Genomic DNA, 15,781 nt, shown 5'->3' on the forward strand with positions numbered 1-15,781 from the left:
TTGGTGAATGCCACAAATTCTCCTAAATCACTCGTACGCACAACTTAAGAACAAATCTGTGCGTACGAACGGTTCTTGCATGAGGCCCACTGTTTCTACATGAAGCCCCTGATGGTTTCATCTGGAGGTTTCATCTTAGGATGCAGCACTGAACTGAGTAAAGTGATGTTTTTACGATTATTCTAAATCCACGTGACTTTACTGATTGACAGTTCTCAATGTTCCTGCCCGAAGGCTTGTACTGTTTGTCATTTGAGCTGTCAGCAGTGGTTTCCTGACTTTTACACACTATTTCCTCATACTTCCTAAAGAGTTTCATAATACAAAAGTTATATAAATGTTCAAAGTTCTATTTTCTTTTTCAGTTCTGCATTGAGAATGTGTTAATATCTGTGTGGCTGCTGGTCAACTGAACAATACAAACACCCAGGTTCACACAGACCCACATTGTAACTCCTCCCAAACTCCACCAAGTTCTGGTAATTCTGTCTAATGTGTCTACGAAGCATTCGGTGAGTGTGCTGACCTTCACTCACTGTTTAGACTGCCGGCCTGATAACATCATCGCTCTGGTTCAGCTTCTTACACCCAGACCTGCCTGCATGTGGACCGAGTCCTGATTGAATTGGATCATTCATTCAAAGTGCTCAACACAAAAACTGCAGTACCAATTGCGTACTTTGAAGTATTTTGATGTATTACATTTAGTATCCCTGCTGATTTTTTTAAAAAGCATAAAATAACACAAAAAAAGCATCAACTATGTGTAGTTTAATAGATACCAATGACAACAAAATGACTCATTTCTTTTTACTGACTGGTTGGTGTGTCTAAATAGTTGTTAAAACACCAACAATTTAATGATTTTCTGTGTGTATTATGATGTATTGTTATTATGGCCCCCATTGTTTTCGTACTGTTTATTTATTTATTTTTTCAGTGATTTTTGGTCAACCGTAGCTCAAAAACGGCTGAACCGATCAACATAAAATTTGGCAGGACTGTAGATGAGTCCCACCTACACCACACCAGACAATGGTTTTACAATAGACCCCATATTTGAGGAGGGGGCTCCTTTCAAAGAGGGGGTGTCTGGACATGTGAAATGCTTATAACTCAGAAACTGTTCAACATAGGAGCTTCAGATTTCTGTTGTTGTTTAGCTCTGATGAAGCGCTATCCATCAGGCCCACCAATCAGTGACCCCCACCAATATATTTGAAAAAGGGGTATCTGGACATACAAAAATGGTTATTGCTCAAAAACTATTGAACATAGGAGCTTCAGATTTCTGTTGTTGTTTAGCTCTGATGAAGCGCTATCCATCAGGCCCACCAATCAGTGACCCCCACCAATATATTTGAAAAAGGGGTATCTGGACATACAAAAATGGTTATTGCTCAAAAACTATTGAACATAGGAGCTTCAGATTTCTGTTGTTGTTTAGCTCTGATGAAGCGCTATCCATCAGGCCCACCAATCAGTGACCCCCACCGACCACCAATATATCTGAAAAAGAGGTATCTGGACATACAAAAATGGTTATTGCTCAAAAACTATTGAACATAGGAGCTTCAAATGTTCTTTGGTTTTTTAGCCCTGATGAGGGGCTATCCATCAGGTCAACCAATGCCCCACCCCCTCATCAAAAAAAGACCCCCCTCCCAAGCCACTACAATTTTGGGATGCACCTAGTAGCATGACATTTATTAGGAATAAAGACTTCTGAGTTCCAGTGCGTTTCTGTGTGCGTGGGTCATTATGTTACCACTATGCAGTGTCTAGTTGTTCTTCATTTTTCTAAGAATAAAAACACATCATGCCTGGTGAAATCTTGATACGTCCATCAATCGTCTTTATCTGTTTCTTTGTTTCTGGGTCACGGGCGTCGCTGGTCCCCTCATCCAGCAGTTACAGTGCAAGGGATGGGGTCGACCCAGGACAGATCACAAGTCCGTCACAGGGACTTTTTGCCTTTTAAGGCCTGGCCTGGCCTGGGTTCAAAACCCAGGTTCTGTGTGTTTGTATTTGCCATTAAGGCCCACTTCCAGCTTGATTTCTGGAACCCAGCGACCTGGTCCTGTAATACAGGCCAGGATTTGACATAGTTTCGCTCATTGGTAGTCTACGTGATACATAGGTATAAGCTGTATAATCACATTCACATCTCTTGGATTTGTGTGTGACCACTTAAAATAAGCAGAGAAACTAACCAAGTCGTAGCTTACATCAGCACATATAAAAAAAGCAGGTAGCGAGGAAGTGTTCTACATAACCAGTGCAGATAAGGTGAAACACTAATGAACAGGGTTGACTGGATCACAGATCACTCTCCAGCTTAGTTTAATACATCATCTCCATCAAGTATAAAATGAGTTTAAATGCGCTACACACCCTCACGCAGTGTTTGTAACTACTCCGCAGAGCAGACTTTGGGATGTAGTGAAAAGATGAAGTGCAAACAGACCACTAGTTTGAGCTTCATGAAAAAAAAACAAATAATCAAAATGAGGTCTCTGAAATGGCTCAGAGTGAACAGCCTGAAGCCATCACTCAGCCGCAGATACAACAAGAAGGGATTGTGAAGAAAAAGCAACAGAGTACAAACATTTTTGGAAAGATTCGTAGTCTATTCACTTGGAATTCCCTGTGCAGTAAGTAATTTGTAAATGTTGACTTACCTTTGTTACTGATCTCTACTGATTAGTTGTGTAAGAAAAAAGATTAAAATAGATTTGGCAACTTTGTTTCAGTTATCCATTTTTAATCTCAATCTAAATTTATTAGATGCTTTAAGGACAAATTTTTGTGCTTTTCACTGTTTTAATGCAAAGAAACCTTGTTTTTATTGGTCTTCTTAATAAAAATGGCTTCATTGCATTCAAAATGAAATACCATGCACTGTGTGAATGCAAGTGCATGGAAGTCATGGTCGTGACTCAAGAGTAGGGAGTGAAGGTCACATTATATCCACTTCCAAAAACCAGACTACAGAACTGGACTCGCCCTGTTTCAGCTTAAATTATACAGGACAAAAAGAATTACGACCAGCTCAATGTGGCCCATTGTTGTGTTGCAGATAAAATTACATCACACAAAGGTTTCACACAAAGGGTTGCACATTTCTTATATGATGATACCCGCCCACATCAAGACGGCGCCCTGCTCAAAGCAAACGCAACCAGGGCCGGGGTAGAATAAGACCAAGCCAGGCCAGGCCGGGTCGGGTCGGGTCAGGCCAGGACTTACAATGGAAAAAAAAAAAATAAACGACACAAACAACCCTTCACACCAAGGGACAATTTAGAGTCTCCAATTAGCCTATCACATGTTTCTAGTCTGCAGGAGGAAACTAGAGCACCTGGAAAAACCAGAGCCTGCACGGAGAGAACATGCAAACTCTACCCAGAAAGGCTTCCGGTTAGGATTTGATCTAGTAACCTCACATACAGCTTCACCAACTCGCAGCCTAACCTGACATCTAGTTTTACATAAATTAACATATTATTGTTGCACGGTTTGCGTGTCTGCTTCATGAAAAGGTATCTTGAGTTACAGTAAAATATTTTAACCACAAGTTTTCGTGACTATGGATTATCGCCAAAGGAAGGGTAACGCTGTAACCATAGAAAATGGGATTTGGCCCAAGTCTTTGGTGAGTGTTGTTTTTATACACAATCATCATCTGTCACCAGTCAGTCAGCTGATTGTAGAAATTCACAAAATAAATTAATATAAATAAAACAAATTTACTTAACTGCCGCCTGATTTTGTCAAACCATTTTCTACCTTCTCATAAGTTTTTTCAAGTTTTTTTTATAAATACAGCTTAAAAAAATTCAAAATAAATTTCCTTTTTAAGTTTACCGAGAAATTAGGTTTGTACCAATAAATCATCAGGCTGATTTATCAGCATCGGTTTCCTTAATTTTGTGAGATCTGAGATTGGTTGATCCTTAGAAAAGATTGGTGGAAAAGATCGGCTTCTCTACCTCCACAAAGCTCTGAAAATCAACCACTGTCCCCTTCTGCTCTGCTGTGAGCTCTGCCTAATGTCCAGTTAAAACAAGTTTGGATTGTTTCAAGGGTTTTGTTCAATATTTTTCAATAAAACAAGATTAGAACATTGAAGTGTACATTATAACACCCAACATCGTCAACTGTTTTAAAAACTGGTTTCGGACAAAATCAGAATGGGCAGGTCAGACTTGTTATAGATTGGTAAGTGACCAGAAAACTGCAATCGTTGCACTCATACTAGAAATTATTTAAACACATTACAGAATGTAGATTGATGCTTTTTGCCTCAGTCTCTTTTCACTCATGAACACTGGACTCAGCCTAAACGTTTTGAGCCTGATAAAGGTTTGTTATCTGGTCGTCTTTACTGCTGCCACAGAACGCCTGGTTCTACCAAAACTCTCCTGAATCTGAACTCTGTCATCTGGCTCAGTCATTATTTTGTTTTTATTGACTTTTAGCCAGTATGTCACTAGACTGCAACAGTTGCTGACTATTTTAGAGACACTACTTGAGGAAAAAGAGCACAAATCTAACCCTGGACTCAATGATTTATTATTTGCATCTATATAGGACTGCAAATAAATTCACATAAATTCCTGTGGATGATGTCACAAAGTGATTAAATCATGTTTGATCACAATCGAATTATTTCTTCCCGTCTACAAAAAGTCATAGTCTGGTTTCATTTGCTGTCAAAGCAGAATAAAGTTCTCATTTTCTGTCTGATAGAAACTAACTGAGGAGGATTCCTGATGGTTCCTGATGTCTGCAACAACTTTGGGATGTTTCTGAGAGAAACTGTTTTCCAAATCTTTTCAACAGGTTCAAAATTATTGCAGAACAAGAGCGAAGCCCTGAAACAGGAGAGCTAATTGAGAACTCTCGTTTTGGGGCTATTTGAAAGCAGCTTGTTGACAGTGAGATACAGGATTTTAATTCCTGTTACCATTTTTTTTGTTTTGATTTTAAATCTCTGTTTCCAGTCCAGAGTCTTTGCCTGGTAGGATTCTGGTAATGATGACGTTTTAAAGGTTTGAAAACCTTATATTTTATCAGATTGTTAAGCTCAGAAACTTTTGGTTAATTTTTGATGATTATCTGTTGACATTTGCCCTGATTGTGCACGCTGCCAGTAAATGACACACTCTCTTCTAGTTCAATAGTTTGGAAATCCCAGTTTCAGCTGTCATTCGTTACTTTCCTTTAGACTTGTTTACAAAAAAAATCTGAAAAGGTGATGAGTAACGCTCATTGTGTACGGGCCCACGCCCTGGACACTTTATACGCACCACATCTGATTTACTGTCAGAGAAAACAATCTGTTCGTCTGAATATACCTGTCAGCTGCTTTCAATTCAGTCTTCATTGTTTAAAATGTGTCGGGTTTTTTATTAGAGGCTCAGTAAGCATTTGATTCATGACATAATGAAAGGTTTATGAGGTGTTTGGGGTTTTTGGGTAGTGATAAGTTTAAAGCTTCTAAAAGTATTTCAGTGAAACATACATACAAATGAACTGTACACTGATTAAAAACGTCTGACAGAAAACCTCAAACACTTTTTATTCTTCTCTGTCAAGCCTAAAATAAACCTAATATACATCAGATCTGGAGTATTAGTTATATTAGCTGGGTACACTTACAGCATTTAATGATGTGATGATACTGAATACTGAAGCAGTACTTGAAAACCCGACACGATTTACAGATTCAGTAGCTTGTAGAACCACTTTTGGCTGCAAAATGAGGAAATAGTTTTCTGTAAAACCTTATCAGTCTCACATAGCTTTGGAAAAGTTTTTATCTCGTGTAGAAGGCTGCGTCAGTTCTTTTCACATCACAGACGTTGACTCTTTGTTTCAGTACAAAAGCTTCTTTTTATGTTCTTACAGATTTGCTGGTGATTTGAGGATCATTGTTCTGTTCTATGACTCTGCTGTGATCATGACATTTGCCACAGTTGCTCTAATGATCTTTATCTAGATACGCCTGCTATCTCAATCTATTTATAAACACTTGATCTACAGAGAAATTTATAGATGCGGACTCCACTGAGCTCAAATCATGACACCTACACCACCATGCTTTGACATTTAGGGATGTTCTGAAACGTTCGGCGTGGCTAAATACACACTGGTCATCACTTAGAGGAACACATTTATGGAATGAACTACCAGAACATCTCACTAGCTGCGTTTCCATTGACCATGAAAATGCGCAAATTAGAATTTCGAAAATAAATCTGCTTAATGGAAACACGTTACCGTATTTTTCGGACTATAAGCCAGGACTTTTTTCCTGAACTTTGAACCATGCGGCTTACAGACCGGTGCGGCTTATACGTGGATTTTTTTCTTCAGCCACCAGGGGGCTCTTATGCTCCATTTGCTTCAAACACTCGCTTCAAAATAAAAGAAAGGAAATAAAAGAAAAAAGCGATCCTTCCAGAGCCGACTGTTGTACCAGGAAGCAGCGATTTAAAGATAGTCAATGGCCAAAAACTCATAAAAGGGGATAAAACAGACATTTTTCACGGTGGAATCTGACTGATAAAAACTTTGGAGCTTAATCCAGGACCAGTTTGTGGATAAACGTCGAGTGAAGAGCCGCAGACTTTTTTTTTGCTCATTGCACTCCCCGGGGAAGGAATCCCATGCAGTGATGTATGCTGGAACGGGAGGGCTTTCCCACCACAGCTTTACACAACAACAGATACCGCTGTGTGACGCAGCTTTTCTCAGCTTGTTTAACTCCGAAACTGAAGACGATCGACGGTTTCAGTGCGCCGGAGGACGATGAATGAGACTTTTTGTTGGACCAGAAACGGTTAAAGAAAACTACCAAAATAAGGTCAGTTAAATGAACCGTATTCCTCCGAACTTTACCGGTAATTTCTAAAGGTTTGCGTTTTATGTTTTAATTCCAGACCTCTTGCCTTTTTTTTCCGAGAGTTTTTTTTTATTATTATTACTATTATTTTGTACTGGTGAACTTGACAACCTTTTTCTTAAAAATAAATGTGATGTTGAATTCACTTTTTTGACCACAATTTTGGGTGTACTGTTTTGTTTTTGTTTTTACTGATGGGGGGTGCGGCTTATAGTCCAGTGCGGCTTATAGTCCGAAAAATACGGTAATTTAAAAAAACATACGTTTTTCGACAAAATGTTTATGTGCTAGGATAAGGTTGTTTTTCAGCAGTATCGTAATTGGTGTATTTAACAAAACTGCAATGGAAACACTTTTTTTCGCATCACGGGAGTCACGTGATCAAGAGCCGGCTGTTTCTACTGGCGAAAAAGACGATGAAGAAGAAGACAACAGGAAGTAGAAGTAGTAGTAAAATCCCAAAAGTAGTAAAAGAAAGTAGTAAACTCACTGACTACAATTTCCCAAAAACGCTGCATACGTAGCCGCTCCCAAGTATAAGGGGCTTGTCGCTGGAAAGCCTCGATAAGACGCCGACGTCTCCTCTGATGATGAGCACTAGTGTCGGGGTAGTAATAAGTATGTGGTTACATTCATTGCCGCCATGTTTGTAATGGCATCGCGAGAAAAACCTATTCACACGTGACTTTAATAGCATTTCTTACTTAATGGAAACACCGCAATTGCGAAACTGTGTTTTTTTCAACATTAATAGAATATCGACAAAGTTTTGCGCACATTTGCAATGGAAACACAGCTACTGACTGTGATAGCTAGTTTATTTTTTAAAAGAAACTTAAAGTTTGGTCATGTATTCATTTATAAAACAGGTCTAATTTAACTGTACTTTGCAGTTTGTGATGTATTTGTGATTGTTTTAATCAATTGTATTTGTTTTGTGCATATGTTCTATAAACTATCTTTATTTTTTATCTGCTCAGGACAACAGCTGAAACTTAGCTGTTGTGCTAATTCTGGCGCATTTTTATTCATAGAATATTAATTATTGTGCATTTTCCTTTTAAATAAATATCCATCCATCCATCCATTTTCTGTACACGCTTCTTCCTTTTCAGGGTTGCGTGGGTCACTGGTGCCCCATATCCAGCAGTCACAGTGCGAGGGGCGGGGTACACCCTGGACAGGTCGGAAGTCCATCACAGGGACACACATAGAGACAAACGAGACAAACAACCATTCACTCTCTCACTCACACCTAGGGACAATTTAGAGTTATCAGTTAATCTAACAGTCATGGTTTTGGTCTGTGGGAGGAAGCCGGAGTACCCGGGGAGAACCCACGCATGCACGGAGAGAACATGCAAACTCTACCCAGAAAGGTCCCCGGACCGGGATTTGAACCGGTGACCTTCTTGCTGAGAGGCATCAGCTCTACCAACTGAGCCACCGTGCCGCCTTTTTTTAAATAAATAAATTAATAAAATTATATTTTAATTAAATTAATAAAATGGCCCAGTTTGTCTTTAAATATTGTTACATCAGATTTGCAGCTCTTTTCCTCATTGCTCTGCCACAAACTTAATATACCATCTGAGGGATGTAAATCTGAGAATTAGCGCTAGTCACTTGTGCCCATATCCAGCAGTCACAGTGCGAGGGGTGGGGTACACCCTGGACAGGTCGCAAGTCCATCACAGGGACACATAGAGACAAACAACCATTCACTCTCTCACTCACAGTTTTATTATTTATTCAGTTTATTTCATTTATAAAACAAAACAATCTATATACAGCAAAATCAAAAAGAAAATAATAAAAAAGCCAATTGTGCGATGAATGAAAAGGGTGCAGAGTGAAGAAAAAAAATCTCATTTTATCTGCCCCTTCATTTAATTTTGTTTTTTATAGGAGATTTAAATTTGTTAAACGAGAAAGAGGTAGAAAATGGAAGAACGGATGGATGAACATTGTGTTAACACAAATCTAAATGTTTAATTTCAACATGAAAAATAACATTCCCTCTCTTTTAGAGGAACTCGTATTATTAGTGAATGTTAGTGAAGTACATCAGCTGAACCCTACTCCTACAATATATCATGTTGTAAATGTAGTTTTTCCACACCTCCTCATCCATAACTTAGATAAGATTTTACTGTTGTTTATCTGAGGCTCTACCTAACTGTATCTTATACGTGCATCAGCATTGAGGCATTTTTATAACCATTTCAATCCTCTTCTGGTTCTGTCATGATTTTTATTTGCTAGTCTTTCGCAGCTTTGGAAAAACTCATTCAGAGAAAAAAAACATGGCTTTAATAGTGTGTCATGAATTTTGATAGCAGCACTGAACAAAAGACAAAGGTTTCTATGTGACAACGTGTGGTGACACGGGTCACAGAAAGTTGGTCCTCAAAAAACTGAACTAACATGTAATTTATTATTTTTTGAGTTTTTACGCAACTACATGAAGCTTACCAAACTTTTTATCCTCACAAACCTTACACTTCTTATAGTTTATACATCAAATTGCAAACATTTTGCCTTCTTTTTTCAAATTTATCTCCATACACACTGTTGTAAAACTTGGTTTTCTGGTAAATCTTTGTAGAATACAGACCCCAAACATCCAAACTCTCATTGACTGTCAACGTGAAATCAAAACTGTATTTTAAACAACCAAATGATAACGAGTTTAGTGAATGTCAAAATGTTTGACAAACTCTAGAATTTAGTGCAGAAAATCAGCCAGAATCCATGAGTTCCACAAAGTTAAACTATATTTTAGGAAAAACTGAAGAAAAACCTCTCACTGGGATTAATAAGCAGGACACAGGGCTGTTAAACCAGAAGTTTCCTGCTGCTTGGTGTTTAAACTTTAATTTAGGTAGGTCATGTCACTTTCTCTGTGAACACTGCGAAGCTTTAACAGTTTCAGTTTCCCCACAGACCCTGGTGGTGACCAGTTCAGCTGACTCAACTGATTATCATTACAAATTCATTACTAAAGCCTTACAGACGTCATTAGGAAGCTTTTCCAACTGAAGTGCAGTTCATCAGGCATAATTAAGAGTCGAGCCTTTAATATGAATGAGTCAGGGAAGAGTGAAGCCTTTGTTGGGGCCAGTTTGGTTTGTGAAGAACGAACCTTGCAGTAATCCCCTCACGTTACAGTAAGATGCTTAACAAAGTAAAGGTCTGTGCTGACGTGTTTGCTACTGAGCACATTCAGCCACCCGTTACAGTTATCATGATCCTGCTCTTTGTGATCACTTCATTTAAATTAACTTTTTTTATTACTGCGTTGGCAAATGCAATCATATTTTTGCCTGCATGTCTGATAAATGTCTCATGACTATGGCATGGTATGAGGGCCAAAATTAAGACTATTGCGCAACCAGCAGATGCTACATCCTTGTAGCAGGAGGCTATATCTATTCCTAAACCAGCTATTGATCTGATTAATGATAGGCTGACACCGATAACTGAGAGGCTGGTGCAGGCAAATGAGGAGATTCATTTGTGTTAGCATGAAGAGGCTAGTGACTAGCATGGATAACTTGGTCTTAGCATTGGAGAGACTAGTGACTAGCATGGATAAGCTTGCATTAGCATTGGAGAGACTAGTGACTAGCATGGATAGTCTGGTGTTATTATCAGAGAGGCTAGCAACTTGCATGGATAGGCTGGTGTTAGCATTGAAGAGGCTAGCGACTAGCATGGATATGCTTGTGTTAACATAAGAGAGGCTAGCTACTAGCATGGATAAGCTGGTGTTAGCATTGGAGAGGCTAGTGACTAGCATGGATAAGCTGGTGTTAGCATTGGAGAGGCTAGCAACTAGCATGGATAAACTGGTCTTAACATTTGAGAGGCTAGCGACTAGCATGGATAGTCTGGTGTTATTATCAGAGAGGCTAGCGACTAGCATGGATAGGCTAGTGTTAGCAGTGGAGAGGCTAGCAACTAGCATGGATAAACTGGTCTTAACATTGGAGAGGCTAGCAACTAGCATGGATAAACTGGTCTTAACATTGGGGAGGCTAGCGACTACATGGATAGGCTGGTGTTAGCATCGGAGGGGCTAGCGACTAGCATGGATTGGCTAGTGTTAGCATTGGAGAGGCTAGCAACTAGCATGGATAAGCTAATGTTAGCGTTGTAGAGGCTAATGATCATAGATATCAAAGGCAATTATGATATATTGAATTATGAGAAATGTATATGACATCATAAATTAGAGATGCGTAATTTTATACTCGGTCAAAAACTGTAAAAAGCCCCAAGTTCATAGTTCTGGATTTTCTCATAAATTGGCTAAAGAGAAAAAAAACAAAAACAAAACACTGCCATCGATCAGTACACAAGGCAAACACAGCTGCTAATTCAGTGGTAACTAAAGCTGTCTGCTTCACAGTAATATGTTTTATGTTTAATATTTATGCTTGACGTTATGTTGAACAGTTACTTCTCTCTAAGGAACCTCCGTCAGTGCATATTGCTTATTGGTTTTGTATGTCAACCATTTTTGGTGAGAAAGTTTTCTTTATCCAAAAAAAGTTAATGTAAAATATCAACTAATAAAAAATAGGTGAGCAGCCTAGGCATGCTAGTCACTAGCCAATACTAACACTAGCTTAACCATGCTAGTCCCTTTCCACTGCTAACACATGTGAACAGTCTTCTCATTTGCCAGCGCCGGCCTGTCAGTTACCAGGTTCAGCTGCTCAGTCTTAATTTTGGCCTTCAACTGCACCATATTTAAAAACAACAAAAATGTCTGAAAATCAGGTTTACAGATGCTAATAAAAATGTGCATGAAAGTAGCTGGAACTGAACTCCAACCTGTTCCGAGCACGAACAAGTTGAACAAGATCTGGGTTTATAATTACTCTCTTATTTAATCCAGGTCAATTTAGTTCATTAGCAAAATATCTCATTGGCCACTAAATTGATTTTAATTAAACTTTTAGGAAGAAACAATTGGATGTACATTTAGAACTGAGCTAACTGCCTTAAAACACACGTATAGCTTTAGCTTTAACTCAGTCCATTTTACAGAGATTGAGCAGTATTTTGACTTATCACCAACCCATGCTCTGAGCTTGTGCAGATCAATATTTTCAAAATGCCAGTAAAACAGCTGCAACTCTCTAGTTTCTCCATAATTTATTGCTCAACTCCTTTTATAGTTATCCAACTCCTCTTCACTGAGCCGTGGCCAGAAAAAATGCAGGGATGGTTTCATTTCCACTACTGGACACGCTGCCAGAATAAAAACACACGAGATGCAAAACAGGAAAAATCTGTTCTCCTTTTCCGGTCAAAGAGCCGACAGAAAACGAGAGAAGCAGCTCAGCTGTGGGCTGATGTGTATACCTCCTTCAGCGAAACCTCAACAAACATCATTATTTAGCTGCAGGTGTGCTGCGCGTCCTCTGCGTGCTCTGATAGCGGGACGACAGTGACACTGAACGTAGTTCCAAACATCAGCGTTTTAACTGTAATCTTGATTGTTTTTCTTTTTCTATCTCCTCGGTGCGTCAGTAGAGACGTTAGAGGGACCGTTTCGTTCGTCTACTCGCACCGGGTCAAGGTTTGCTGGACGTGTGGGGGAGTGAGGAAAATCAGTGAGACTTTTGCAGTTGTCTTGTGTTTTTTCCTGCTGAGGGACACTCCTCGAAGCCCGTCTATGTTGATGGGAAGTTGAGAACGGCTGAACGCAGGCGATGCTGACGTCAATCGAGCTCGAAGAACCAGTCCAGCAGGAAGTGATATCCCCCCCTCCCCCTCTTCTCCTCTCTTTCCTGTCTGTCACATAACACTCATTTGAATCAAACACCATTTGATACTTTCGCAGGTCACACCTGGGTGTTTTCCCACAGTTTAAATAAGAAAGTTTTTAAACTTTTTTGCTGTTGTGATCAACTAATAGCCTATATGCCACGGTCATTAATGACATATTTCCTGTAAAATTCTTGCCACGCTCCTCCCTTCCACTCCCTGCTTACTGCCTATGTTTTTAGCGTTAGCTGCTAGCACTAGTCCGTGAAAAAGTCACAAAATTTAAAGCATCTATGATCTACTGGTATAAAACATGAGTTGTGTTGTGTGCCTTTGTGTCCACTAAGCAGCAGGTACAATCGAGTTGTTAGTTTTTCTCCAATTTCCTCTTGATGAGGAGGTGACAGCAGAGGATCATAGCATTACAGGGAAAACTTATCTTTAAAAGCTCACGCTTGCGTTTGTAATCAGCATTTTCTAACCTGAGGATATTCAAGAGCCAGCATCAGAAATGAGAAGACGGAGGTTACAAAAGGGAAATGTACATTTATCCCCTTTTACTGCCAAGACGAGAGAGGAAAGACCACCTCCACACGACAGCTAGCAGGAAGCTAACACAGCAGCCGGTACAAAGGTAGGTGTGTGTGTTTGTGTTATATGAAATGTTTTTAGGCAACTTTGTCATGAGTTTTATGCAAAAGTAAAACCTTGTTAGAGTGTATATTACAACGTAGAGCTGAGTGACGAGCCCCCTCCCCACGAGCACCGAGAGCAGCAGAACCTCTGCCTGAAAATCATTATGTTTTCAGTTCACTAACGTCGAGGAAAACGATCCAAACCATACAAGTAGCCCATCGATTTAAAGCCCAGACTCTGCTCTTTCCAACAATATAAGTGTCACAGCTCTACGTGAAAAATTCACACAACAAGCAGCCACAGAATAGTGAAAAAGGCTAATATCTGGAACCATAAACACAAACGTCTTTCCTTTGTTTTTATGTCTTTAATCCACTTTGGAGTCATTTTTTTTCGACTTGGCTGGACCTGTACGTCTCCTGTGTTAATGTTGGTACATGTAATATGCTAATTCTGTACTGTGGAGATCATTAACAGTCGTTGTCGGGTGAAAAAATCTTTCGCTAACACTGTGTTGACCGTGAACTGGAAGTGTTGGGAGTGGCATCCAGTGCTGGGCCGGATGTCTGTGGCATTTAGGCAATTATTGTATAATTAACTGAAATATTTTATTAAAGGTTTAAAATAGCATGTAGTGTTGGCAGAGTGCTGTGTCCTCATGAAAACTTAGGCAGAGAATTATATTTCCGTAAGTCCTGTGGATGATAATTAAACTCTTGCACAAACAAATGAATGAGGTCACAGTAAATATGTGATGGTTTCACAACACTTTCATCAGTTGCAACAGTAATTCATTCATACGACGTCTTAGTCCAATCTTCCACCTGACGAATCATTTACCTGAAGGCAGTACATTCTAAACATGTGACCTTCTGTTTATCAGCGGAATTTATTTTAGATTAAAGAGAATAATTCATATCTTTAGGAGTGGGGTTCTGTTGGAAGTTAACGAACGGTTATTATCATATCAGAAAGCTCTTTTAACAACCTCAGTTTGGAAAAATAATATTTAATTCCGATCAGTCATCTTAAAACAGCTCCAACCTCAAAATGTCATGAAAGAAACTTTTTATACACCTTAAAGTGCCTGTGACATGTCGACCCTTCAAATACAAAAAGTCAACACAGTCCCTCAGTCAATCAGAGCTCTTACCACATATAATCTATTTAAAAAACTGTTACGGTTGACCAAAAATCACTGAAAAAAAACCAGTATGAAAACAATATGACTCCCACTTACGCTTCACGTGCAGGGGTCATAATAAATCCTGGGCCAGACAGGAGTCACCCGCAGGCCACATTTGGCCCAAGGGCCTTGAGTTTGACCCGTGCTTTACACGCTAATTCCAGCAGAAATGTTTCATATTCCTGCAGGAAGTGCCCCAAGCTGCACCAGAAATGCTACTGCTAGCTGCTGCACTCACAAATAAGCCCAGTGTAAAGGACCGCATCATGTGCAATTAACAGAAATGTAAAGGTGCAAAAGAAAAAAAAAGCATTTAAAAAAACGGATATCTATTTCTGTCACTTTACTGCCACAAAACACAGATAATATAGCTTGTTTGGAACAGTAGAAAACTTTCAGTTCCCCTTTTATTGCTATTTGTTTAAATAAAAAACACTTTTTCCATTCAAATGTAAAAAACACAAGCCTTAAATAATGACGTGTTTAAAAAAAAAAAGCAAGAATCAATCAATAACTCAAACACTGACAATGGTTTGTTAGCATTCATGTCTACTGAAGAGATGTTTACAGAATAAGTGACAAATGTAAAGTTTTGTTGCGCTAAAACAAAATAAACAAAGAGTCAGTTTTTACGTTTTCAGAGCGTCAGGACTCACCTGAGAGACAGACTTTGGTGACGCAGGGCTGGTGGGCTGCAGGAGACCTCCTGTAACGCACAAATAATACAAGTAAATAAAACAAAAGACTGCAAAGTGATTTTTTTAAAAAGGTTTTTCCTATATTCATTTATACATAAACAGGATTTCTAAAGGATAGAAAGGTGATGCAGTAAAACGCTGCTACATATGGACAAAACACAAACTTTATATTTGTCTTTATTTATGATTTGAGCATCTATGTGGGCGGGGCCGACTCAGCTGGTGATAAATGACCAGAGGCAGCTAAACGGAGGGCCTGGTGTTTGGTGTAAGATCATTTGACATTTTTTATGATTTTATCAACATTGTTTGTCATTTCATCGTGCATTTATCAAATGTCTTAATGTTTTATTAATGCTTCATACTCACATTACTGCTTTTATGTTTTTACTAAACACTTTAAAGCTGCTTGTGGTTAAAGGGATCCACGATTAGTTGTAACATTAAACTTTATTTGATAAACATTTATAGTAACTGTAAAATAAAGACTAAAAATACTGTAGGCTTTTTAGTTTTGTAAATTTTCTAATTCTATTTCAATAATAGTTGATAATGGTAATAAGTAATAGC

At 38.9% G+C, this 15,781-nt stretch overlaps 1 protein-coding gene across 1 annotated transcript in view; it reads right to left on the reverse strand.

Annotated features, from left to right (window-relative positions):
* Positions 1-15,781, reverse strand: part of LOC106529619 (cAMP-specific 3',5'-cyclic phosphodiesterase 4B) — a gene marked incomplete in the record, with an annotated part of 171,782 nt that overhangs the window by 33,508 nt on the left and 122,493 nt on the right. Inside the window, 1 exon segment of the mRNA XM_014025094.1 lies at positions 15,170-15,219. Within this exon segment, the coding sequence (XP_013880548.1) occupies positions 15,170-15,219 (50 nt within the window).

Source organism: Austrofundulus limnaeus, unplaced genomic scaffold (assembly GCF_001266775.1).
Source record: "Austrofundulus limnaeus strain Quisiro unplaced genomic scaffold, Austrofundulus_limnaeus-1.0 Scaffold455, whole genome shotgun sequence".
Lineage (NCBI taxonomy): Eukaryota > Metazoa > Chordata > Actinopteri > Cyprinodontiformes > Rivulidae > Austrofundulus > Austrofundulus limnaeus.